At 42.3% G+C, this 26587-nt stretch overlaps 1 protein-coding gene across 1 annotated transcript in view; it reads left to right on the top strand.

The window, feature by feature from the left end:
* The window catches only part of LOC133616555 (sodium/iodide cotransporter-like), a 52901-nt gene that overhangs the window by 13190 nt on the left and 13124 nt on the right, over positions 1-26587 (top strand). The window contains exons 4-12 of the mRNA XM_072914634.1: positions 151-216; positions 10339-10390; positions 10478-10545; positions 10628-10782; positions 10877-11017; positions 15752-15881; positions 16054-16142; positions 17289-17401; positions 21094-21164. Of these exons, the coding sequence (XP_072770735.1) occupies positions 151-216; positions 10339-10390; positions 10478-10545; positions 10628-10782; positions 10877-11017; positions 15752-15881; positions 16054-16142; positions 17289-17401; positions 21094-21164 (885 nt within the window). The remainder of the gene's footprint in view (positions 1-150; positions 217-10338; positions 10391-10477; positions 10546-10627; positions 10783-10876; positions 11018-15751; positions 15882-16053; positions 16143-17288; positions 17402-21093; positions 21165-26587) is intronic.

Here is a 26587-nt window from a genome sequence, read left to right as displayed (position 1 = left end):
ATGTAAAATAAATCAATAACTTGACAAAATCGTTGAAAGGTCCCTAGTGATGATCAAAGGTAGTAAATATAAGAGGTGAAGAATGATACGTTAGGAATGTGTGTGTAGATTTTATGCCATGTTCTAAGTGCAGGTGTCTGCTTGTCACAGTATCTGAAGATTAGGTTTGGAAGAGGGATGCAGCTGCTCGGCAGTTTCCAGTTTCTTTTGGCCACAGTAAGACAATTTGTTTTACTCTTTGATGTAAAATCAGTAGTAAACTACTTTTGTGTTCTTTTCAACTGTGTCATATTTGGACGTTTCATTTATTGACGTAAGTTAATTTTTATACCGGGCAGGATGTTAGAACAAATTTGCATTCATTAACATAAACACATTAAAGGGGCTGTTTGCAACATTTACACAGATGCCTAAGGCAGAGTTTTTCAACCTTTTTTGAGCCAAGACCCATTTATTGTCACTGAAAAAAATTCAGAGGCACATCACCAGCAGAAAACATTTAAAAAAATGAAACTCAGCAGCCGATATTGACAGTAAAAAGTTGTTCTCGCAATTGTTGGATATGAATTCAAACCATAACCAACCATGCATCACTATAGCTCTTGTCTCAAAGTAAGTGTACTGTCACGATCTGTCACATCACGCCGTGACTTATTTTGAGTTTTTTGGTGTTTTCCTGTGTGTAGTGTTTTAGTTCTAGTCTTGCGCTCCTATTTTGGTGTTGTCATGTAATCAATCAATCAATCAATCAATCAATCAATCAATCAATCAATCCACTTTATTTATATAGCACATTTAAACAACAAAAATGTTTCCACAGTGCTGCACAACAATATTAAAAACAATATTCAAATATTATCCTTAGCTCCACCAATGACTGAATAAAAACAAAAAATAAATAAATATAGAACCAATATAAAAACAATATAAACATAAATATGATTAAAAACGATTTTAAAGGGAAAAAACAATTAAAAAAGTAAATAGAAATCAAAATGTATTAAAAAAAAACAGAGGACAACAGAGGACAGAGGACCACACAACTCACGTAGTGTTAAAAGCCAAAGAATAAAAGTGGGTCTTAAGATGAGACTTAAAACACTCCACTGTGGGAGCAGTTTGAACATGGAGGGGCAGAGTGTTCCAGAGCTTAGGGCCGACCACAGAGAAGGCCCTGTCTCCCCTGGATTTAAGTCTGGTCTTGGGCACCACGAGCTGGAGCTGGCTCTCGGACCTCGCGCAGGAGTGTAAATTTGGATGAGGTCTGAGATATACTGAGGTGCCAGGCCATGTAAAGCTTTAAAAACAAACAGCAAGGTTTTAAAATCAATTCTACAATGAACAGGGAGCCTATGCAAACTCTGAAGAATTGGGGTTGTATGCTCGCGTTTCCTGGCCCCTGTTAAAAGTCGTGCTGCCGCGTTCTGGACTAACTGCAACCGGGAGAGAGCATTTTGGCTAATGCCAGCATAAAATGCATTGCAGTAGTCCAGGCGACTTGAAATAAAAGCATGCACGAGTTGTTCAAAAAGGTTAAAAGATAAAAACAGTATTACCTTCACTAGAAGACGAAGATGATAAAAACTCGATTTTAAAACGCCATTGACTTGTTTGTCAAGTTTAAAATCGCTGTCTATAGTGACGCCAAGGCTGGTGACTTTGGGACGCACATAATTTTGCAATGGTCCCAAATCAGTGAGGGCCGGACCAAAAACTGAAATTTCCGTTTTCCCCTCATTCTTTATTAAAAAATTCTGGGCTAACCAAGCCTTGACGTCGCATAGACAGTTGAGAAGGGGTGTCAGGGGGCCGGGACCTTTTGAAATTGGCATATAAATTTGGCAGTCATCTGCAAGTGATAAAACACTCCATGCCTCTTAAAAATCTCTCCAAGAGGGAGAATGTAAAGCGAAAACAGGATGGGGCCTAAAATAGATCCCTGGGGGACACCACAGTAAAGCGGAGCAGAAGAAGAGGTGGCGTCCCCCAGCCTGACAGAGAAGGACCTCTCTGACAGGTAGGATCTGAACCACTCTAATGCAGTCCCCCTGACACCCACACAGTCTCTCAGGCGGTCTAAAAGAATTGTGTGGTCGACTGTGTCAAAGGCAGCTGTAAGATCTAAAAGCACTGTACGGATGTACTTTGTGGACGCCGTCTGCTCCACACGCTGTAAGTAATTTGCTGTCGTCCAGCATTCTGTTTTTGTTTACTTTGCGGCCAGTTCAGTTTTAGCTTCGTTTTGCATAGCCATCCCTAAACTTAAATGCCTTTTCTTAGCGGCACTCGCCTTTTGTTTATTTTTGGTTTAAGCGTTGGACACCTTTATACCTGCAAACCATCGTTGTCGTTCCCGACATTTACAAATCAATTATCTACCTGCTGCCACCTACTGATATGGAAGAGTATTACACGGTTACTCTGCCGAGCTCGAGACAGCACAGACACTTAATAACGGCACATTTGCGGATTATAATTAGTGGTTTGCAAAAAATATTTTTAACCCAATTAGGTGAAATTACATAATCTCCCACAGCACACCAAACACATCATTGTTCTGCATATTCTTGCTCAAATTTTGCGGACTGTGGAAAACGGGTCAAAGAGGATTACTTTTCACAAGTAAGAGTGAACATTATTGGTTGTATTTTGTAAAGGAAATGTTATTGTACTGTATTAATGCCCATCAGCAAAATTGTTGCCAGCTGGCTATAAACTAAACTGAAAAATCAGTTTAGCATTTAGAAATTTACAATGGATTAAATGCGCTGACACCTAATTACGCCTGTCAGAGGATGGAGATGTTGCCCTTTTCAAGATCGCGGCCCCACGTCTCGCCAGCGTCAATAGGCAGTAGCGGTCGATGCGGCATCATATATATGTGTGTGTGTGTGTGTGTGTGTGTGTGTGTGTGTATGTGCATATATATATATATATATAATATATATATATGTGTGTATATATATATGTGTGTATATATATATATATATGTGTGTATATATCAGTGACGTGCGGTGAGGTTAATGACTGGTGAGGCACTGACTTCATCACAGTCAGATTTACAAACATATGAACCCTAAAGAGTATCTTATTCACCATTTGATTGGCAGCAGTTAACGGTTTATGTTTAAAAACTCATACCAGCATTCTTCCCTGCTTGGCACTCAGCATCAAGGGTTGGAATTGGGGGTTAAATCACCAAAAAATATTCCCGGGCGCGGCGCCGCTGCTGCCCACTGCTCCCCTCACATCCCAGGGGGTGAGCAAGGGGATGGGTCAAATGCAGATGACAAATTTCACCGCACCTAGTGGGTGTGTGTGTGACAATCATTGGTACTTTAACTTAACTTTAACTTTACACATACAAACTGTAGCACACAAAAAAGCACATTTAATAAAAAAAACGTTATTATAGTCTTACCTTTACTTATAAGTGCAGGAACAGTGGTGTTCGTGTTGGAGGAGTTGTGAATGAATGAAATATGAAATCCGTGCTGCAGTCTGCAGGTGTACCTAATGTTGTGTCCCTGCAGTCGTTCACGGCTCCTCCGTCGCGAGCATTGTTGTTTTTGCACTTTTTGGCTTGTTGTTAAGTGACTTTTTTTGGGTGGATTCGGTCTTGCACGTGGAGGGTTTGGGTGTGGGCTTTGGTTGGTGTGGCGCTCCCGTCGGGGGGTGCATTCTGCGGCGGAGGTGCATTAACCAGCACCAGGAGGCGGGATTACTGCGAGCCTCACACAGTGCGTCTTCGCAGCAGTTTTATGATTGCTCTGCACAAGAAATACTTACACACATACAGTTGTTGACAAAATACACTGTACATTATATACCTCAGCTAACTAAACTATGGAAATGTTTAATATAATTCATATAGCAAAACGGTCTCACTGCACAGCAGGCCAGCAGTTAGCCGAGTCCGCAATCCATGTTGAGGCACAACGCAGTGACGTGCCTCAACTGGCTGCTGATCACCGCACCGTCTCTTCTCAGTATTTGAACGGCAAATATGAAAATTCAGCAATTTTGAATAAAAATAATCTAAAACTGGTGAAGTTAAATGGAAAATAACTTTATAGTATAATCACTGGATACATATAACAATTTAATTTTTTTTTTTTCTTTTTACATTTTTTTTCTTTCCATGATGGCTTGTCCCTTACGGGGTGGCGGGGGGTACTGGAGCCTATCTCAAATAATTGAAATTTAAAACGGTAATACTAAACGTCGGGAGTTTTACCGTCCTTATTATTCATACTGTTTATCGTTACATCCCTTGATCCAACCAAAACATTTGGCCTTACTCACCAGCATTGGCTTATAGTTAGAAATTGACATAACATTGTTTTTCAAACCATGGGAACAGATAAAGTGAGATGCAAGACGGCGGCGCAAATAGACGCAGCGATTCAGAGCTCTCTTTTTTGGTGCAAGTTTTTTATATTTTTGCTTGTATGATGTGTGTGTCTGGCCACATTATGCCGGGCAACTAACATCTATAGTCGACCCGAACTTCTAAAATTGTGACTATGGAGTGAGCAAGAACTCACAGCTGAGTTTCTTCGCTTACACGAGATACCGGCGAACATAGCCAGGACACCAGGCTCTCCATGGATTACATTTCCCAGGAGAAGGAGGCGGAGGGACAGGAAGCAAAAACGGGGCTTCAGGGCTGGCGTGCTGGCTAGGTTCCGCAAGCTGCCATTCAAACCATCGCTTCCCAGTCAACAAAGCACGTATCCTGAGGCGGTGCCCATCATTGCTGGGGACTTTAATCATGCAGAACTGAAAACTGTGCTCCCTAAAATCCACCAGCACATTAAATGTGCAACTAGGGGAAAAAACACTCTGCACAAGACATACTCTAATATCAATAGTTACAGGGCTAAGCCACTACCACACCTGGGCCAGTCCGACCACCTGTCAGTGTTGTGAATCCCAGCATGCACCCCCCTCAGAAAAAGTGCTCCCCCGACAACTGAGACTGTTAAAATCTGGCCTGAGGGCGCCTCTCAGCAGCTCCAGGATTGCTTTTAAAGAACAAACTGGGGCATCTTTGAACAGCAGGACCTGGAGGACTACACTTTATCTGTGCTGAGCTGTATCAAGTTCTGTATGGATATTGCTATGACCGAGAAGCGCATCCGAGGCCAATCCAAACCAAAAGTCCTGGATGACTGGTGAGGTCAGGACCCTGCTGAAGGAGAGGAACAAGGCATTTAGGTGTGGTGATGGGGCACAGTACAGTGCTGCCAGAGCCAGCCTGAGGAGAGGTATCAGAGAGGTATCAGAAGAGAATAGAGGGACACCTCAGCAGCAACAACACAAGGCAGGTGTGGCAGGGGGTGCAGCACATTACCGGCTACAAATCCAACAACCTCGCTGTGGCTGACGGAGACGCCTCGCTGGCGGAGGAACTGAACATCTTCTTCGCTCGCTTTGAGATGGAGCAACCACATGCAGTCGCATCACAACACTCAACCCGTGACAACGTCCTTGTGTTGGAGGAACATGAGGTGCTAAGGAGGGTGAACCCGAGGAAAGCTGCTGGACCAGATGGTGTACCTGGACGTGTACTTAAGACCTGTGCAGACCAGCTGGCTGTTGTCTTTACCAGGATTTTCAACAAGTCCTTGTCCCAGTACATCGTCCCACCTTCTCTAAAGGCCTGCAGTTAACAGCTTGAAAACTACCATCCAGTGGCACTTACACCAATCATTATGAAGTGCTTTGAAACTCTGGTTCGGGGCACATCACCTCAAGTCTGCCACCTGCATTGGACTCTCAACAGTTTGCGTACAAGGCCAACAGATGTACAGAGGATGCTATCACATCAGCCCTCCACACTCCTCTGATCCACCTAGAGCAGCAGGGGAGCTATGCAAGGCTACTCTTTGTTGATTTTAGCTCTGCTTTTAATAACATCCTCCCCCACAGACTGGTGCCCAAACTGACGGGGCTGGGACTGTCTTCCTTCATCTGCCACTGGAACCTGGACTTCCTGGCAAATCGCTCTGAGGGTGAGAGTAGGCTCCAACCTCTCAGCATCAGCACCGGCTCCCCCCAGGGCTGCGTGCTAAGCCCCGTACTCTACACCCTCTACACTCATGATTACACCCCTGCTCATGCCAGCAATACCACTATTAAATTTGCAGACGACACCACAGTAGTGGGACTCATTTCTGGGAGGGATGAGTCTGCCTACAGAAATGAAGTGGAGCAGCTGAATGGGTGGTGCAGGGAAAATAACCTGGTCCTTAACACCACCAAGACGAAGGAGCTGATCATGGACTTCCGGAAGAAAAAAACGATAAACATCCAACCACTGTACATCAACAGGGACTATGTGGAAAGTGTCTCTAACTTCAGGTTCCTGGGCATCCAGATCGAGGAAGACCTGTTGTGGAGTGCGAACACCTCAGTGACCATCAAAAAGGCACAGCAGAGACTTTCCTTTGAGGCTCCTCAGAAAGAACCACCTGTCACAAAAACTGCTTGTGTCCTTCTATCGCTGCTCAATAGAGTGTGTTGACATACTGCATGTGTGTATGGTATGCCAGCTGCACAGCGGTAGAGAGAAATGCACTTCAGAGGGTCATGAAGATCACTGGCTGCTCTCTTTCCTCTCTAGATGAACTGTACAGTGCCCGGTGCCGCAAAAAGGCCCAAAACATCATACACTTTTTGAACTGCTGCCCTCGGGCAGGAGATACAGGACAATAAAATGCCGGACAAACAAATTGAAGAACACGGTTTACCCGAGAGCAATAGTGTCGCTGAACACAAGGCATAAAACTGTGCTTGTGAGCTGTGTGTTTGGTATTTTATGTATTATTTTTATCTATTTATCTAAGTACCATGTTATGTTTTTTATGTGTCATTATGAATTTGCACTAAATTAGTTTTCTTGCAATTTTGTTCTACAATGTACAACGACAATTAAGATATATTATATTCTATTCTATTCTCTATTCAGTGCTGACTCTCTTTTTAAACTATATTGCCGACTTTAACATGTCATCAGCAGCCCTCATAACACCATTAGCTATTAGTCACAACAACACAGCACTTTCTAATTATGAACCAATGACGGTTACAGCGAGCAAGGTTGCATTAACGAAGCCCCGGAATTATGAGCATCAACATTACAACACAAAAGTCGCGTTTTGCATGTTGCCCATGTTCTGTATTGCTGCAATAAGTGTCAGAATTGTTTTTGTGGATTTTCTTATTTTTGAATATTAAGTATTAAATGTGTATTCTAATGGAATTTTTTAACTTTCGAGTTGAACAGAATAGCAAATAAAATTTGCTATTCTGTTCAACTCGAATGTTAAAAAATTCTATATGAATTTTTTTTTTAATTGTTTTTTACAAGAATTTGCATATTTTCCCATTTTTTCACGTATCGATCCGGTACTAATACCGGTTAAAATGTAAACAATACCCATACCTGTTGATAACGCCAGCCAAGGACGTTAAAATAATATATAACATTTATCCTTGAAAATATGGAGGAGCTTCTGATGGTGTATTTGACAGAGAAGCAGCTGAAAGGAGATACCGTAGAGCAGTGTTTTTCAACCACTGTGCCGCGGCACACTAGTGTGCCGTGAGATACAGTCTGGTGTGCCGTGGGAGATTGTCATTTCAGCTATTTGGGTTAAAAATATTTTTTGCAAACCAGTAATTATAATCCGCAAATAATGTGCCGTTGTTGAGTGTCAGTGCTGTCGAGAGCTCGGCAGAGTAACCGTGTAATACTCTTCCATATCAGTAGGTGGCAGCAGGTAGATAATTGCTTTGTAGACATCTGGAACATGATTTGTCGTGATCACAATATGCAGATGACAGCGGGAGGCAGTGTACAGGTAAAAAGGTATCTAAAGCTTAAACCAAAAATAAACAAAAGGTGAGTGCCCCTAAAAAAAGGCATTGAAGCTTATGCAGAACAAAACTACAACTGAACTGGCTGCAAAGTAAAGAAAAACAGAATGCTGGACGACAGCAAAGACTTACAGCGTGTGGAGCAGAGATGGCGTCCACAAAGTACATCTGTACATGACATGACAACAATGTCCACACAAAGAAGGATAGCAACAACTGAATTAGTCTTGATTGCTAAAACAAAGCAGGTGTGGGGAATAGCGCTCAAATGAAGACATGAAACTGCTACAGGAAAATACCAACAAAACAGGAAAAGCCACCAAAATAGGAGCGCAAGACACTACACACAGGAAAACACCAAAAACTCAAAATAAGTCACGGCGTGATGTCACAGGTCGTGACAGTACTTTGACACAAGTATATTGATGCATGGTTGCTTATTGTTTAAATTCATATTCAACAATTGCGGCAACAACTTTTTATTATCAATATCGAGTTACATTTTATAATGATTTCTGCTGGTGGTGTGCCTTGGGATTTTTTCAATGAAAAAAATGTGCCTTGGCTCAAAAAAGGTTGATAAACACTGCCGTAGAGAAGTCCACTCTCCAAGGTAAATGTTGTACATTAATACATTACTTCATACAACTACTGTAGTTGTTTTGTAGTATATTGTATTGTTTTTCATACAATATTTATGTAAAAGTTTTATTTTCAAAAGACATGTTGCATGTTAATATTGTGCTGTTTTAGCGGGGGAGGGCAAGCATGGAATAAATTGATTTAAATTAATTTCAATGTTTTGCTTTGCAAATTTTTCGAGGTACAAGCTGCCAATTAACCAATCAAAATATGTATCCTGAGGTACCACTGTACAGCATATACACATGAGAACCAGTGTCCTCTGCAGTGGACATTTGATACTTGTTCCCAAAGTGTGGAACTCCAAAAATAATACCCATTCCAGAGGATGTTATTTCTCAAGAAGATATACGGTAAAGGCCAAAAGTTTGGACACACCTTCTCATTCAATGCGTTTACTTTATTTTCATGACTATTTGCATTGGTGGTTGCGGGGGTGTATATTGCAGCCCGGAAGAGTTAGGGCTGCATGGGATTCTGGGTATTTGTTATGTTGTGGTACGGTGCGGATGTTCTCCTGAAATGTGTTTGTCATTCTTGTTTGGTGTGGGTTCACAGTGTGGCGCATATTTCTAACAGTGTTAAAGTTATTTATACAGGCACCGTCAGTGTAACCTGTATCGCTGTTGGCCAAGTATGCAATGCATTTACATGTGTGTGCGTGCTGAAGTCGTACATTTTTTGTGATCGGGCCGAATGGATGAAAAGCAGACGTGACGACAGCTCGTGGAGGACAATAAACGCAGTGCCTTTAAAACACGCCCCCAAGACTGTGGTCCGGGTGGACGAGATACAATGACTGATGAACTACTTCGTTTGATAATGAAAGATGCCTCAGCTCAAAGCCTGAGCCCCGACATTAATGAACTAGCATCCAAGAAAAGATGGCAGGTATCTGGCTTGGGCACATCAGATTAGATCAGTGTGTTGCAAACTGAGCAGTTTAAAGTCCTGAATGGTTGGTTTATGCATTGCTATTTTATTTTCTAATTTATTAGCCTGTGGAAAAAGTTAATGTTGATATTTACTTCAGAAGGCTGCAAAGAGAAAAGAGGCATTACATTTTTATTGAAATTGTATTTGATATGCCATTGATATTTTTTAATTATTATTATTATTATTTGAAATCCCTCCCCTCCTCTCTGGCCTGGGAACGCTTCGGGATTCCCCAGGAGGAAGTCGCTAATGTTGCTCTGGAGAGGGAAGTCTGGGGGTCTCTGCTGGAGCTGTTGTCCCCGCGACCCGATTCCGGATAAGCGGTTGAAGATGGATGGATTTTGCATGTCACTATAAAGTTATATAAGCCTTGCTTGTTCAATATTCAATGCAAAACTTGTTAAAACTTGTTAAAAGTTTAATTTGTTCAACCTTGGCCCGCGGCTTTGTTCAGTTTTAAATTTTGGCCCACTCTGTATTTGAGTTTGACACCCCTAATCTACAATGTAAATAGTCATGGAAAATAAAGAAAACCCATTGAAATGAGAAGGTGTGTCCAAACTTTCGGCCTGTACTGCACTAATGCATTGAGTACATTTGCTGAAACCTTACAACAAAGCTGTTTAACCGTTTTTTATTACAATTATATTATAAATATTTGTGGATCATTACACACTAAATTGCCATTACTGCAAACATTTTTCCAACAGTTACTATGTAATACCAAATTGTTTAATATTAATGTATTTCAATACACATACAGCGGTTAGTTTGTGATAGAATAATCTGTCTTTTGGGTGATATAGGACACCTATATCTAGCATTGTCAGTGGGTTTGACACCTTAGAGTTGCTTTTATCTGGTTCCTGTCCACAGGTGCTTTACACAGGCGTTGTCATCTATGCACCAGCACTGATCCTCAAACAAGGGAGGTTACATGACTTGACATGACTATACACACATTTTACAGGCTGTGTGAAGCGTTTGTTTTACTTTAATGCATATTCACTTCCAGCTACTGGACTCAATATGTGGCTGTCTATTTTCTCGACTGGAATCATCTGCACCCTGTACACAACACTGGTAAAATCATTAAACAGTTAACTAACGTAAGCAAGATTTACTAGCAACTGTGTTAATGTTTCCTCTACTGTGTCTGCAATAGGGGGGCATAAAAGCTGTGATCTGGACTGATGTGTTCCAGATCATTGTCATGGTTTCAGGCTTTGTGGCCATTTTGGTCCACGGCACACTTCTTGTTGGTGGTCCCGCAGTGGTACTGGAAATTGCCAACAACGGATCGCGGCTTAATTTTAACGAGTAAGTGGAGACACTCCCATCAGTGAAGATGAAACAGATTGATAGAATAGTGTTTAAAATGATCATTGTTGTTATCTCGGAATTATTCTAACAGTTTTGACTTCGATCCACGACGGCGTTACACCTTCTGGAGCTTGTCTGTGGGGGGTGCATTTGTTTGGCTGTCCATGTATGGAGTAAACCAAGCTCAAGTGCAGCGTTACATCTCCTGCCGAACAGAGAAAGACGCCCAGTGGTGAGTTGACTAGATTCCTGTTTTTCTAAGTTACCGCAAAAGTCACTTGTCCTGGTAAGTAGTTATTTCCAGCACAGGTGTCAAACTCAAGGCCCAAAGGCCCCATTTGGCCTTCATGAATGTTTTTTATGACCAACAAGTATGTGCTCCAATCACTCTATCACGAAAAAATAAGAGTTGTAGAAAGTATTGGAAACTCAAGACAGCCATGACATTATGTTCTTTACAAGTGTGTGTCAACTTTTGATCGCGAATGTATAAGTGTGTGTGTGTGTGTGTGTGTGTGTGTGTGTGTGTGTGTGTGTGTGTGTGTGTGTGTGTGTGGTTTTTATTTACATTATACATTTATGTGGTAAATTTCACTACCAAATACATCTTGACTGGACTCTACAAAATGTTACCAAGTATTGAGCAAATAAATGACGTGCGTACAAGTAAAATATAACACAAATGGTGGTGTATGACATTCTGACACTACAATTGCAATAATTGCATTAATCTAATTTTTCAAATAATCATTTCACAGCAATACAAATAAAACAAAAGAATAGAATACAAAAATGGACACATGCAACACTCAAACCTGTTTTACATCCTTTTCACTTAATATGTGTAGAATACATAGTGTAAACACAAAAGTTCAAATATTATGATGACACTTGTTATTAGGGATGATGTTTGATAAGAAATTATCGAGTTCGAGCCCATTATCGAATCCTCTTATCGAACCGATTCCTTATCGATTCTCTTATCGAACCTAGATAGGTTGTTGTATATGGAAAAAAAACCCACAATATTTGGTTTAACAAAAGCTCACTTTTATTTTATAAGAAAAAAATTAAATAAAATAAATAAATATTGACTGTTGTTACCCCCTTAAAAAAAATTAAAAAAATGTTGACTGTTGTTACCCAAAGTATATTAAGTGGGATTTTTCAGAAAAACAAATATATACAGTAACATGAAAACAACCTGTCTCTGTGATCACTATAGGTGTATAAATAATAATATAGTGTTAAATGAAATCAGTCCCTTGGGCACAAAACTAAAAATAATACAGCTCTCCAAAAAGTGCACTTCTGCTGCTATTGGAACATCCTTCTGGGGTCCATCAGTGTGGCCTCCTCCAGGAATGACTACACGTCCTTGTCCTGGAGGGAAAATTAGGGATAGACACAGCATAGAATTAGGGGGGAAATTAGCTGAATGTGAAGACTAGGGTAACTGTTATTAAGTCTTTAGCATTAGTATGTGGAATTAAATGATGGAATGGATTAAGTAATTAAGTTAAACATTGTACTGATATGATCCACTTTAAGAGGTTGTTCAAATTAATAGTGCTTACAAAGTACAAAGAAAAATTATGAGAAATACTTTCAACCTTATTGAAAATAAGATATTCTTCATCTCAGTATATTCAAAATGACACAATTAATTAATTACATATTACAAAACTGTTGTATATACTAATTCACAGATGTTATTTTATTATAAAAAGGTCAGTGAATGATGTATATATTTGTAAACGCTCTGAAGTGGGAAAGGGGTAGGATTAAATAAGCTTAACTTCTTCCTACTCCTTTTCGGACATGATGTAAAGTGAAATGATATGAAACTGTGATGTGTTATGCTGTAAGTGTGTTCATGTACGAAATAAACTAAAGAAAGAAAGAAAGCACTAGTTTATTAGACAGACCTGCAAACTGTGGAGTGGTGTAGGCTACAAGATACCGTTAACGTTATCAGGCACATACAAAAAGGCTAACGTTAACTTTATCAGACACATACAAAAAGGCTAACGTTAACATTACCGTTAGCCACTGACTAGTCCAGCTAACATTACTGCAGTCCTGGTTGACATAAGAGGTAACGTTATTTTGGCCTAAGGGCTACGAGTGAGCAGATATGGAAATTAACCAGCAACAGTTAACGTTAGTTACTCACCAGCACTATCACTGGAATTGGCGCTGCAGGTTGAAGCAGAGGAAGAGGGGCGCGCTTCGTCATCTCTGTCGCTGCTTCTCCACGACACCTTTCTCTAACCTTCAGGTTATATACGGCCTGAACATGTTTCATCATGCTTGTTGTGCTTCCCCCCTTACATGAGAGCAAAGCCTGGCAATAATTGCAGATAACAGTTTCCTCGTCGTATTTTTCTGTAAAATGAAGCCATGCCTTGAGGCATTTTTTCCGTCCATTGTTGTTGCTGCTTCTGTATCTGCCGCCTATGGACTGAGCTACGTCATTTCCTGGGACGTGCCACAGGGCATTTCCTGTGGGACGGAATTCGCTCCTAGGGATTCGAATAAAGAACCAACTCTTTTTCTTTACTATAGTGGCCTCGATAACGGGAATCGGTTTTAAAAAAGGGATTCGAGTCCATGGAATCGGTTCTTTTCTTATCGAACAACCGGGAGAACCAGTTTCGAACATCATCCTTACTTGTTATAATGGGAAAATGTGCAAATATGACTCCTTGGAAAGGGCAATTATTGCTGTGGGGTAGGAACGAGACCAAGATGTTAGCGTTTCAAACAGTTCATCAGTGTCATGAATCACTCAGGTTGGTATGGGCTTAGACATTGTGTGTGGTGTATAACATCTGAGGAAGTCACGTCTTTTGATAGTTGGTAACCACTGATGCTGGTAGCTTAGTAACGCGTTAGTCTAATATGACGTCTTTTTTCATTCACGACAAATCTAACGCGTTACTATTTCCAAACCAGTAGTCAGATTATAGTTTATATAATCCAAGTCATTGTGCGTTACTATTTGTAATTTTTTTAATTTTCCCTCGTAAAAAAAAATTGTATTTCTTCTTGCCGTCTTGGAAAATGACGTCACGTAAGCGACAAATCACGTTTTTAGTAGAGATGTCCGATAATGGCTTTTTTGCCGATATCCGATATTGCGATATTGTCCAACTCTTAATTACAGATTCCGATATCAACCGATACCGATATATACAGTCGTGGAATTAACACATTATTATGCCTAATTTTGTTGTGATGCCCCGCTGGATGCATTAAACAATGTAACAAGGTTTTCCAAAATAAATCAACTCAAGTTATGGAAAACATGCCAACATGGCACTGCCATATTTATTATTGAAGTCACAAAGTGCATTGTTTTTTTTAACATGCCTCAAAACAACAGCTTGGAATTTGGGACATGCTCTCCCTGAGAGAGCATGAGGAGGTTGAGGTGGGGGGAGGGTGGGTGTATATTGTAGCGACCCGGAAGAGTTAGTGCTGCAAGAGGTTCTGGGTATTTGTTCTGTTGTGTTTATGTTGTGTTACGGTGCGGATGTTCTCCCGAAATGTGTTTGTCATTCTTGTTTGGTGTGGGCTCGCAGTGTGGCGCATATTTGTAACAGTGTTAAAGTTGTTTATACGGCCACCCTCAGTGTGACCTGTATGGCTATTGACAAACAATGCCTTGCATTCACTTGTGTGTGTGAAAAGCCATAGGTATTATGTGATTGGACCGGCATGCAAAGGCAGTGCCTTTAAGGTTTATTGGCGCTCTGTACTTCTCCCTACGTCCGTGTACCACTACGTACAGCGGCGTTTAAAAAGTCATACATTTTACTTTTTGAAACCGATACCGATAATTTGCGAACCGATACCGATAATTTCCGATATTACATTTTAAAGCATTTATCGGCCGATAATATCGGCAGCCCGATATTATCGGACATCTCTAGTTTTTAGCATGAGGATGACACACGTGTGCGACACCGAAGTAAACAACAATGGAGGGCGGAGAGAGAAGCGCGTTTTCAAGTTGGAAATACAGTCATTATTTGGAGTTAAAGAAGTTGGTCGGGCAGTATGTTGTCGAGGAAATGCTGCCCTTAATCTCAGTTGACTCGCCCTTGTTTCGTGCCATAATAAACAAGATCCTCGCTACGATCAACGCGGGCTCGCCTCACAGAACATCCTTTTCGTCTTACCATGAATTGATTAACGTGGACCGCGTCTTAAACAAGTTGAAAATCTTATTCGGGTGTTACCAATCAGTGGTCAATTGTACAGAATATGTACTGTACTGTGCAATCTTCTAAAACAAGTTTCAATCAATCAATCAAACCTGGAGATAGAGTATGCACAGATTGGGAGCAACCTGAAAGCCGCATTGAATGAGGAATAGACTTTCTGACAAGAGGTTTGAGAGGCTTTTGATAATGAGGTACAACCACTGGTTTACTCGCCCCACTCCACTGTTTGACTCATAACTTGATTATAACAATAGAACAATTAGAGCTAACATGTGGTGTTATACACTGTTTTGTAAAAGCACGCCTAGCTGCTCTGATGTTGTGAGCAGGTTCATTGTTCATAAGAAAAGTTAAACATAATTTAATAGGTACATTTATATTTGTAGGTTTTGCCATTGAAGTATTAACAGTCCGGTAAAAAAGACAGTATTTATTTTATTTGATAAAAAACAAGAATTTATGTCAACTGCTGTAAAGAAAAACTGTTTTTTTATAATACTGTATATAGATAAAACAAGTATTTATGTCCAGTAAAGAAAGACTGTCATTTATTTTTTTAATATGTAAAACAAGTATTTATGTTAAGTGCAGTTGTTGATGTTAAATAAAGTGATTATTGGCAAAACTGCTTGTCATTTTTATGTTGAGTCGTAGGGGATAATGTCGGTAGCTGCATTGCTGAATGTAACTAATGACAGCCCAATTATTAATTAAATATTGAGTTTTTTCCACAGGGCATTATTTGTCAACCAGTTGGGCCTTTACCTAATTGGAGGCAGTGCAATAGCCTGCGGCATCGTCATGTTTGCTTATTATAGCAACTGCGATCCACTGAAGGCCGGCATATTGTCTTCACCTGATCTAGTAAGTTCAGCTCTGCATTCTTCAGCATTGTTAACAAAGCACAAACATTACTTTCTCTTCATTTTTCTTTGAATATTACCTGTGTCTGAGTGTCCCTGATTCATTCTGTGTCGTGTAATACTCATGATGTAAATTTCCAATATTAAAAGCATTGAACATTTTTTTTCTGCAGTACGTGCCATACTTTGTGCTGGATATATTCAGGAACTATCCTGGCTTTCCGGGTCTTTTCCTGGCCTGCGCATACAGCGGCACGTTGAGGTATTTGAACCGTCTTTTTGGATAATGCAAAAATAAATAACATTTAATTATGGGGCATACTTGTACAGCCAACTAGTATAAATGTAAAAATTCAATCACATTTTTCCAACTGATGTACTTTGAATATTGAGCTCACTTTTCTCCCATTTAAATTACATTTCTCCCATTTCGGTAATTTTTTTCCACTTTGAGCTAAAAAAATTTCACATTTGATGTAGAAATTAAATAGTGAATTTAAATGTTTAAAATGAATATTACATCTAAATGTTAAATCTAAAAAGTAAATATAAATGTTAAATATAGATATTGAATATAAATGTTAATTATGAATGTTAAATCTAAATGTTATGTAAAGTAATGTGGGCGTGTCTGCGTGCTGAGAGGCGTGAAAACAGGATATTTGCATATTTTCTAAATATTTAGCTTTACATTTGGCGAGACATTTAGATTTTACATTTGATATCTATATAAAACATTAAAAAAGATACATTTATTTTTAGATTTAACATATATAATTAGATATAACATCTTGATATAACACACAGATTTAGATTAAAGTTAAAGTAAAGTTAAAGTACCAATGATTGTCAAAAACACACTAGGAGTGGCGAAATGATTCTCCGCATTTGACCCATCACCCTTGATCACCCCCTGGGAGGTGAGGGGAGCAGTGAGCAGCAGCGGTGGCCGCGCCCGGGAAGGAGGTAATGGGACCCATTTTTACAGTCTTTGGTATGACTCAGCCGGGGTTCAGAACTCACAACCTACCGATCTCAGGGCGGACACTCTAACCACTAGGCCACTGAGCAGGTTAAACATATTTAGATTTAACATATATAATTAGATATACAATTTTAACATATATTTTAATAAAACATTTAGATATAACATTTAGATTTATCATGTAGCATAGAAATTTAGATTTGACATTTATACATAACGTTTACTTTTATATTTAACATTTGAATTTAACATTGAGATGTTTAATTTATACCTCAAAAGTGAAGAAAATGAGCTAAATGTGGAAAGAAGTGCGCACAATGTTCAGACGGAAAAGTGTCATAGGATAATTTACATTTAGCACCCCAGATTATTTCGATCACATACCGTAAAGGAATTAAAATTTCCCATATCTGTCTTTGACAGCACAGTTTCCACGAGTATCAACACGATGGCTGCAGTAACAATGGAGGACATCTTACAACCTCATCTGCTCCACATGAACCAGAAGAAGCAGATCCTTCTTTCCAAAGGACTATGTAGGATGTTCCTCTTTACTGCAGTCGCTCTTTTGTTGGAAAAGCACAAAGCCCTGGATGCGATGCAAGTTGGAAGCATGATGATTACATGAGACTAGAGGTGTCCCGGTACAACCTTTTCACTTCCAATACGAGGACGATACTGCAGCCTTGACTATTTGCTGATACCGATCTAATATCAACACGGATAACACATGTTCTTGTTCCTTATTTTGCAGTGAGGAGTGTTAGAAAAGGCTTAATCAAGTGATATGTTGTTCTGATTTTGCGGGCTTTGCATGCTGGATCCTGGCACTGCTGGATAGAATTAAAGGCTGTGTTATCCGGCACAACAGTCAGGGGGTGCATTCTACGGCGGGGGTGCGTTATCCGGCACAACACCTGCCGCAATACACCGCTTCCCACCTACAGCTTTCTTCTTTGCTGTCTCCATTGTTCATTGAACAAATTGCAAGAGATTCACCAACACAGATGTCCAGAATACTGTGGAATTTTGCGATGAAAACAGACGACTTAATAGATGGCCACCATGCTGTCCCAAAATGTCCTCTCCAATCCGTGACGTCACGCGCTGACATCATCGTACCGAGACGTTTTCAGCAGGATATTTTGCGCGAAATTTAAAATTGCACTTTAGTAAGCTAACCCGGCCGTATTGGCATGTGTTGCAATGTTAAGATTTCATCATTGATATATAAACTATCAGACTGCATGGTCGGTAGTAGTGGGTTTCAGTAGGCCTTTAAGTGTTTGAGCGAGAGTCTTGAATGGACGGTAACCTATGCAGTTATCTTGTTTTTTACACTTCAGAGTCTCATTTGCAAGTTATGCAATCATTTCAGTTTGTCCAAGGTAGTCGGGAAGTAGCCTATTGCCATTAGGTTGAACGTACCAGTCTTGTATTTTGTTGAGCCCCATAAAGTATTTATACTCTTAGTATTGTACCATACTTATTACACATTAGCTGTTTGATTGTAACGTGCATTTTAGTTCTGGCCTTGATGCAAAATTTGGAAGTGTTAAAATAATAACACTAATTAGTTTCATGAAGTAACAATTATTAAAAGGCTCTCAATTGGCAATTATCTGTCTGCTAAACTAGCAAGAAAATACGTTAGAGGGGTCATAACAGACTGCTTCTATTGGAGTTCTTATTGTGGGCACCTAGCAGGCACAATACATTGATATAACGTTGATTATACATATACACTATTGCCAAAAGTATTTGGCCTCACATATGAACTTGAAGTGCCATCCCATTCCTAACACATAGGGTTCAATATGATGTTGGTCCACCTTTTGCAGCTATTACAGCTTCAACTCTTCTGGGAAGGCTGTCCACAAGGTTAGGGAGTGTGTTTATAGGAATTTTCCACCATTCTTCCAGAAGCGCATTGGTGTCACACACTGATGTTGGTCGAGAATGCCTGGCTCTTAGTCTCCGTTCTAATTCATCTCAAAGGTGTTCTATCGGGTTCAGGTCAGGACTCTGTGCAGGCCAGTCAAGTTCATCCACACCAGACTCTGTCATCCATGTCTTTATGGACCTTGCTTTGTGCACAGTCATGTTGGAAGAAGAAGGGGCCCGCTCCAAACTGTTCTCACAAGGTTGAGAGCATGGAATTGTCCAAAATGGTGTGGTATCCTGGAGCATTCAAAGTTCCTTTCACTGAAACTAAGGGGCCAAGCCCAACTCCTGAAAAACAACTCCACACCATAATTCCTCCTCCACCAAATTTTACACTCGGCACCATGCAATCAGAAATGTACCCTGCTCCTGGCAACCTCCAAACCCAGACTGGTCCATCAGATTGCCAGATGGAAAAGCATGATTCATCACTCCAGAGAAGGCGTCTCCACTTCTCTAGAGTCCAGTGGCGACGTGCTTTACACCACTGCATCCGACGCTTTGCATTGGACTTGGTGATGTATGGCTTAGATGCAGCTGCTCGGCCATGGAAACCCATTCCATGAAGCTCTCTGTGTATTGTACGTGGGCTAATTAGAAGGTCACATGAAGTTTGGAGCTCTGTAATGTTGCGTCGGACCAGTTCTTCCTCAAAGGGAATCTTAAGTTACTGGTCAATCCCAAGTTCTTTCGATGACATATATGCTGAGTAAGAAGGACCCTCAAGACAGAATTGGAATATTTTCAAGTGTATACCAAAGCTTTAGGAGTTCAACTCAACCAATACATTCATATCGGCTGCTCTAGTTGATCTGGCATTCCAAGAGGAAAACCAACTTCTTCTCACACAAAGACAACCCCCATCTCCCCCTCGCACCACTGATAAGAAACCAATGGGGGAGGTCTTCACATTCCAAGGGAGAGAGACACAAAACAGACAATCTGAAGACAAAGAGAAAATGGTATACAGAGTATACATGGAAAAACAATAGCTCCTACAAACATGACTATGAATAAAGAAACAACTCTTAATCATATCTGCATCCTTTCCACAGTAGCAACTGACTGTGCAGAAAGTCGGCGACCTCTTTGCACTATGCGCTTCAGCATCCGCTGTCGGTCGATCCCTGTCAGTTTACGTGGCCTACCACTTGGTGGCTGAGTTGCTATTGTTCCCAAACTCTTTCATTTTCTTACAATAAAGCCGACAGTTGACTTTGGAATATTTAGAAGCGAGGAAATTTCACGACTGGATTTGTTGCATAGGTGGCATCCTATGACAGTTCCACGCTGGAAATCACTGAGCTCCTGAGAGCGGCACATTCTTTCACAAATGTTTGTAGAAACAGTCTCCATGCCTAAGTGCTTGATTTTATACACCTGTGGCCGGGCCAAGTGATTAGGATCATTTGGGTGGGTGGCCAAATACTTTTGGCAATATAGTGTATGTCCTTTAAAACTGACTTTGAAACAACGTTGTAATATAGTTGTATTTGTAAATTGAGTTGTTAATGTCCAACGTTGAATCCACGATGTTGGTTGGGAAATGACCAAATTTCAACGGTCATATCAATGTTGCAACCTGACATTGAATAAATGTTGTGAAAAAGTACGTGGTTTCAACGTATTTGTGTTGGAGAATATTGGTTTTGGTCAAATCCACGTCAGAACCCAACATTGATTAAACGTTGTCAAAAAGCATGTTGTTCCAACGTTAGGTTTGAGTTGCTCAACGTCAGGATCTAAGTGAACAAGTTCTCAGCGTTGTTTTAATGTTTTGTGCTTGCTGGGCATGGATTAGTTCCAAATTTGCTTGCTGCGCGATTCCTGACGAAATACGCTGGGATACGAGTGCAGTTGAGGTTGGTTTTAATCAAGTTTTTTGAGAAGTAAGCAGATGTTGTAAATCTTATGATCGAAAAAAGCGTATAGCAAAGCGCATATTAAGCGCATATTAAACGTATATTAAAGCGGTCAACAAATGTATGTCAAGTCGATTACTTCCTCTGTCCTATTTCCTCCTTCCTTTCCATGACAGGTGAATGAACACTGCCTAAATACTTCTTGAATTACGTGACGTACCAGCCAAGCCCAGACACATCCGTACACACACACACACACACTGCAGCAAAACTCAAATTCTTACAGCAGACGTTTTAGATACAAGTCGATATAATCCCATACCTTTTTTTAAGCTCCATTTGATATCAGATATAGAAATCAAATCTGGACACCCCTAAATGGTACTAAATAACACATTGACGTTTTCTTGTTTTCTTTCAAGCCCTCGTCTATGGAACTGCATGCATGATTGTAGCCGCTCTATCCTCTTTGCTGGACTGGGGAGTTCTTCAGGTAAAGGTAGCAATATGGTGCACAATAGAGATGGGATTTATGGCTCTTTGAAGGGAGTCGGGTCACGAGGAGCCGTTCTTTTGAAGTAACTTATTCAAAAGACTGGCTGGTTTATTATAGGTTTTTAAAAACATTTTATAATTTTTTAATCAAGGAAACAATCACTGGTGCAGTTGTAAGACAAGGTGTGAATCACAGTAAGTGAAATTTTAACAAATATGACAATTGGTGGAAATTGTTCTGAAATATTAACGGTAATTTTATTTTTGTTTTCATTGTAAATATTTAAAGTAGCACATAAATCCCCATGCTGTTTTTTTATTTGTTTTTTAGCTATACACAAAAAATCTTATTGGTTGTCACATGGAAGGCAACAGTTGTAGCCGAAACCGTCAGGTACGGAAATAAACACACAGGTCTGGCTTTAAAAATAACAAAATTGCATTACTTAGAGGGAGTATGGCTGAGTCCACCCTGAGTGCTGCTTATGTGATTGTATCCTTGAGCCAGCGTTTAGTCCGCAAGCGAACGTGACGTCACGTGCAACAAAGGTATCGAAATATGGCACCGTTTTGATTTTACATGAATCCATACCCGGTAGTACCGACAGAATTTGGTCAGTGCTGTAAAAGTACTGTATTTGGTACCCATTCCTAGGTGAAACTAAATAAACTAACCGGTGCACTGGCAAAAGTGAAGATAGAAAGTAAAGGTGCTGCACAAAAGGAAACCAACTGCAAGTAGAACCAAAATAAGAGCACCAAGATAGGAAATAATACAAAACAGAATCAAATACATGACAGTTTCAGTCTCCTTGTCAAGACACCACACAAACCTTTCTCAGAACAACGGTCGGTGATAATTACTATAGATATAATTGTCTATAAACTAATTATCAAATTCTCCTCTCTGAACTGCCACCTTACCGTGGTAGAGGAGTTTGCGTGTCCCAATGATCCTAGGAGCTATGTTGTCCGGGGGCTTTATGCCCCCTGGTAGGGTCTCCCAAGACAAACTGGTCCTAGGTGAGGAATCAGACAAAGAGCAGCTCGAAGACCTCCATGACAAATACAAATAAAGGACCCAGATTTCCCTTGCCCGGACGCGGGTCACCGGGGCCCCCCTCTGGAGCCAGGCCCGGAGGCGGGGCACGATGGCGAGCGCCTGGTGGCCGGACCTGTCCCCATGGGGCCCGGCCGGGCACAGCCCGAAGAGGCAACGTGGGTCCCCCCTCCAATGGGCTCACCACCCATAGCAGGGGCCATAGAGGTCGGGTGCAGTGTGAGCTGGGCGGAAGCCAAGGGCAGGGCACTTGGCGGTCCGATCCTCGGCTACAGAAGCTAGCTCTTAGGACGTGAAACGTCACCTCGCTGGGGGGGAAGGAGCCTGAGCTAGTGCGCGAGGTCGAGAAGTTCCGGCTAGATATAGTCGGACTCACTTCGACGCACAGCAAGGGCTCTGGAACCAGTTCTCTCGAGAGGGGCTGGACTCTCTTCCACTCTGGCGTTGCCTGCAATGAGAGGCGACGGGCTGGGGTGGCAATTCTTGTTGGCCCCCGGCTCAGAGCCTGCACGTTGGAGTTCAACCCGGTGGACGAGAGGGTAGCTTCCCTCCGCCTTCGGGTGGGGGGGACGGGTCCTGACTGTGGTTTGCCCTTACGCCCCAAACGGCAGCTCAGAGTACCCACCCTTTTTGGATTCGCTCGAGGGAGTACTTGAGAGTGCTCCCCCGGGTGATTCCCTCGTTCTACTGGGGGACTTCAATGCTCATGTTGGCAGCGACAGTGAAACCTGGAGAGGCGTGATTGGGAAGAATGGCCGCCCGGATCTGAACCCGAGTGGTGTTTTGTTATTGGACTTTTGTGCCCGTCACAGATTGTCAATAATGAACACCATGTTCAAACATAAGGGTGTCCATATGTGCACTTGGCACCAGGACACCCTAGGCCGCAGTTCCATGATCGACTTTGTAGTTGTGTCATCAGATTTGCGGCCTCATGTTTTGTACACTCGGGTGAAGAGAGGGGCGGAGCTTTCAACCGATCACCACCTGGTGGTGAGTTGGCTGCGATGGTGGGGGAGGATGCCGGACAGACCTGGCAGGCCCAAACGCATTGTGAGGGTTTGCTGGGAACGTCTGGCAGAGTCTCCTGTCAGAGAGAGTTTCAATTCCCACCTCTGGAAGAACTTTGAACATGTCACGAGGGAGGTGCTGTACATTGAGTCCGAGTGGACCATGTTCCGCGCCTTTATTGTCGAGGCAGCTGATTGGAGCTGTGGCCGCAAGGTAGTTGGTGCCTGTCGTGGCGGTAATCCTAGAACCCGTTGGTGGACACCGGCGGTGAGGGATGCCGTCAAGCTGAAGAAGGAGTCCTATCAGGTTCTTTTAGCTCATTGGACTCCTGAGGCAGCGGACAGGTACCGACAGGCCAAGCGGTGTGCGGCTTCAGCGGTTGCGGAGGCAAAAAGTCGGACATGGGAGGAGTTCGGGGAAGCCATGGAAAACAACTTCCGGACGGCTTCGAAGCGATTCTGGACCACCATCCGCCGCCTCAGGAAGGGGAAGCAGTGCACTATCCACACCGTGTATGGTGAGGATGGTGTTCTGCTGACCTCGACTGCGGGTGTTGTGGATCGGTGGAGAGAATACTTCGAAGACCTCCTCAATCCCACCAACACGTCTTCCTATGAGGAAGCAGTGCCTGGGGAGTCTGTGGTGGACTCTTCTATTTCTGGGGATGAGGTTGCTGAGGTAGTTAAAAAGCTCCTCGGTGGCAGGGCCCCAGGAGTGGATGAGATCCGCCCGGAGTTCCTTAAGGCTCTGGATGCTGTGGGGCTGTCTTGGTTGACAAGACTCTGCAGCATCGCGTGGACATCGGGGGCGGTACCTCTGGATTGGCAGACCGGGGTGGTGGTTCCTCTCTTTAAGAAGGGGAACTGGAGGGTGTGTTCTAACTATCGTGGGATCACACTCCTCAGCCTTCCCGGTAAGGTCTATTCAGGTGTACTGGAGAGGAGGCTACGCCGGATAGTCGAACCTCGGATTCAGGAGGAACAGTGTGGTTTTCGTCCTGGTTGTGGAACTGTGGACCAGCTCTATACTCTCGGCAGGGTCCTTGAGGGTGCATGGGAGTCTGCCCAACCAGTCTACATGTGCTTTGTGGACTTTGAGAAGGCATTCGACCGTGTACCCCGGGAAGTTCTGTGGGGAGTGCTCAGAGAGTATGGGGTATCGGACTGTCTGATTTTGGCGGTCCGCTCCCTGTATGATCAGTGTCAGAGCTTGGTCCGCATTGCCGGCAGTAAGTCGGACACGTTTCCAGTGAGGGTTGGACTCCGCTAAGGCTGCCCTTTGTCACCGATTCTGTTCATAACTTTTATGGACAGAATTTCTAGGCGCAGTCAAGGCGTTGAGGGGATCCGGTTTGGTGGCTGCAGGATTAGGTCTCTGCTTTTTGCAGATGATGTGGTCCTGATGGCTTCATCTGGCCAGGATCTTCAGCTCTCGCTGGATCGGTTCGCAGCCGAGTGTGAAGCGACTGGGATGAGAATCAGCACCTCCAAGTCAGAGTCCATGGTTCTCGCCCGGAAAAGGGTGGAGTGCCATCTCCGGGTTGGGGAGGAGACCCTGCCCCAAGTGGAGGAGTTCAAGTACCTCGGAGTCTTGTTCACGAGTGAGGGAAGAGTGGATCGTGAGTTCGACAGGAGGATCGGTGCGGCATCTTCAGTAATGCGGACGCTGTATCGATCCGTTGTGGTGAAGAAGGAGCTGAGCCGGAAGGTAAAGCTCTCAATTTACCGGTCGATCTACGTTCCCATCCTCACCTATGGTCATGAGCTTTGGGTTATGACCGAAAGGACAAGATCACGGGTACAAGCGGCCGAAATGAGTTTCCTCCGCCGGGTGGCAGGGCTCTCCCTTAGAGATAGGGTAAGAAGCTCTGTCATCCGGGGGGAGCTCAAAGTAAAGCCGCTGCTCCTCCACATCGAGAGGAGCCAGATGAGGTGGTTCGGGCATCTGGTCAGGATGCCACCCGATCGCCTCCCTCAGGAGGTGTTTAGGGCACGTCCGACCGGTAGGAGGCCACGGTGAAGACCCAGGACACGTTGGGAAGACTATGTCTCCCGGCTGGCCTGGGAACGCCTCGGGATCCCCCGGGAGGAGCTGGACGAAGTGGCTGGGGAGAGGGAAGTCTGGGCTTCCCTGCTTAGGCTGCTGCTCCCGCGACCCGACCTCAGATAAGCTGAAGAAGATGGATGGATGGATGGATAATTATCAAATTATGAGATAAAAAAAAATATTGTAATATTTCACTCTGTGTGTAGGATATATATATGTATATATATATATATATATATATGTATATATATATATGTATATATTTGTATATATCTATATATGTGTATATATATAATGTATGTATGTATGTATGTATATGTTTATGTATGTATATATGTGTATATGTATATATATATGTGTATGTACAGTATATGTGTATGTATGTATGCGTGTGTATGTATATGTGTGTGTGTATATATATATATGTATATATATATATATATATATATATAGCAACAGCCAAGGGTGATGTGGACCAGAGGCTCAAGACAATGAGCACGTTCATAATTAGCATTGCATCAGACAGGTTTGGCATCAAGGAACAATGCGCCACCAAGACTACAACTACAGCACCAATTCCAAACCGACGAGAAACCAAGATTTCCCAACTCAGACAAGAACTGAGTACTCAGGAGCCAGTACAGGAAGGCGAGCGACAATGAGAAGGCAGCCTTGGCAGAACTGAGGGGTGTGGTAAGGAATGGGCTACTCATCCCGCGAAGTGCCGAGTGGCACAGGAAGAGAGGCAAGGAAAAGGCCCGCAAGCCCAGTGCCTTCATTGCAAATCCATTTGGATTCACAAAGAAGCTGCTGGGAGAGAAACGCAGTGGTCAGCTCTCATGTCCGGAGGAGGACATCAACCTCCACATCAAGAACACCTACAGCGACGGCATGAGAGAGCAAGACCTCGGCCACTGTGCAGCCCTCATATGCCCACCAGAACCCTGCACCCTGTTCGACATCAGTGACCCCACCCTGAAGGAAGTTAAAGAAGTAATCAAATCTGCCAGAACAGCATCCGCACCAGGCCCAAGTGGAGTTCCGTATGTAACAGGTACGTTAGCTAGTATAGTAGAAGTTCTCAATATTTGGGCTAATCAGAAGTCTAGATTACGACTCGGAGAGAGTAGGACAGACACAATTAAATGCTTTATATATATATACTGGTGTTATTTAAATATGTACAGTGCAACAAATAGCGGACAGACATTGATAGGAATGGCCATTCAAAACAAAAGAAAAAAACAGCAAGGGTTTAAGTAATTCATAACAGGTAGTATCAAAAGTTCATAAGAGTCATATGA

Source organism: Nerophis lumbriciformis, linkage group LG14 (assembly GCF_033978685.3).
Source record: "Nerophis lumbriciformis linkage group LG14, RoL_Nlum_v2.1, whole genome shotgun sequence".
Taxonomy (NCBI): Eukaryota; Metazoa; Chordata; class Actinopteri; order Syngnathiformes; family Syngnathidae; genus Nerophis; species Nerophis lumbriciformis.
Note: the sequence above shows the minus strand (reverse complement) of the source record. Positions and strands in the feature narration are given on the sequence as shown.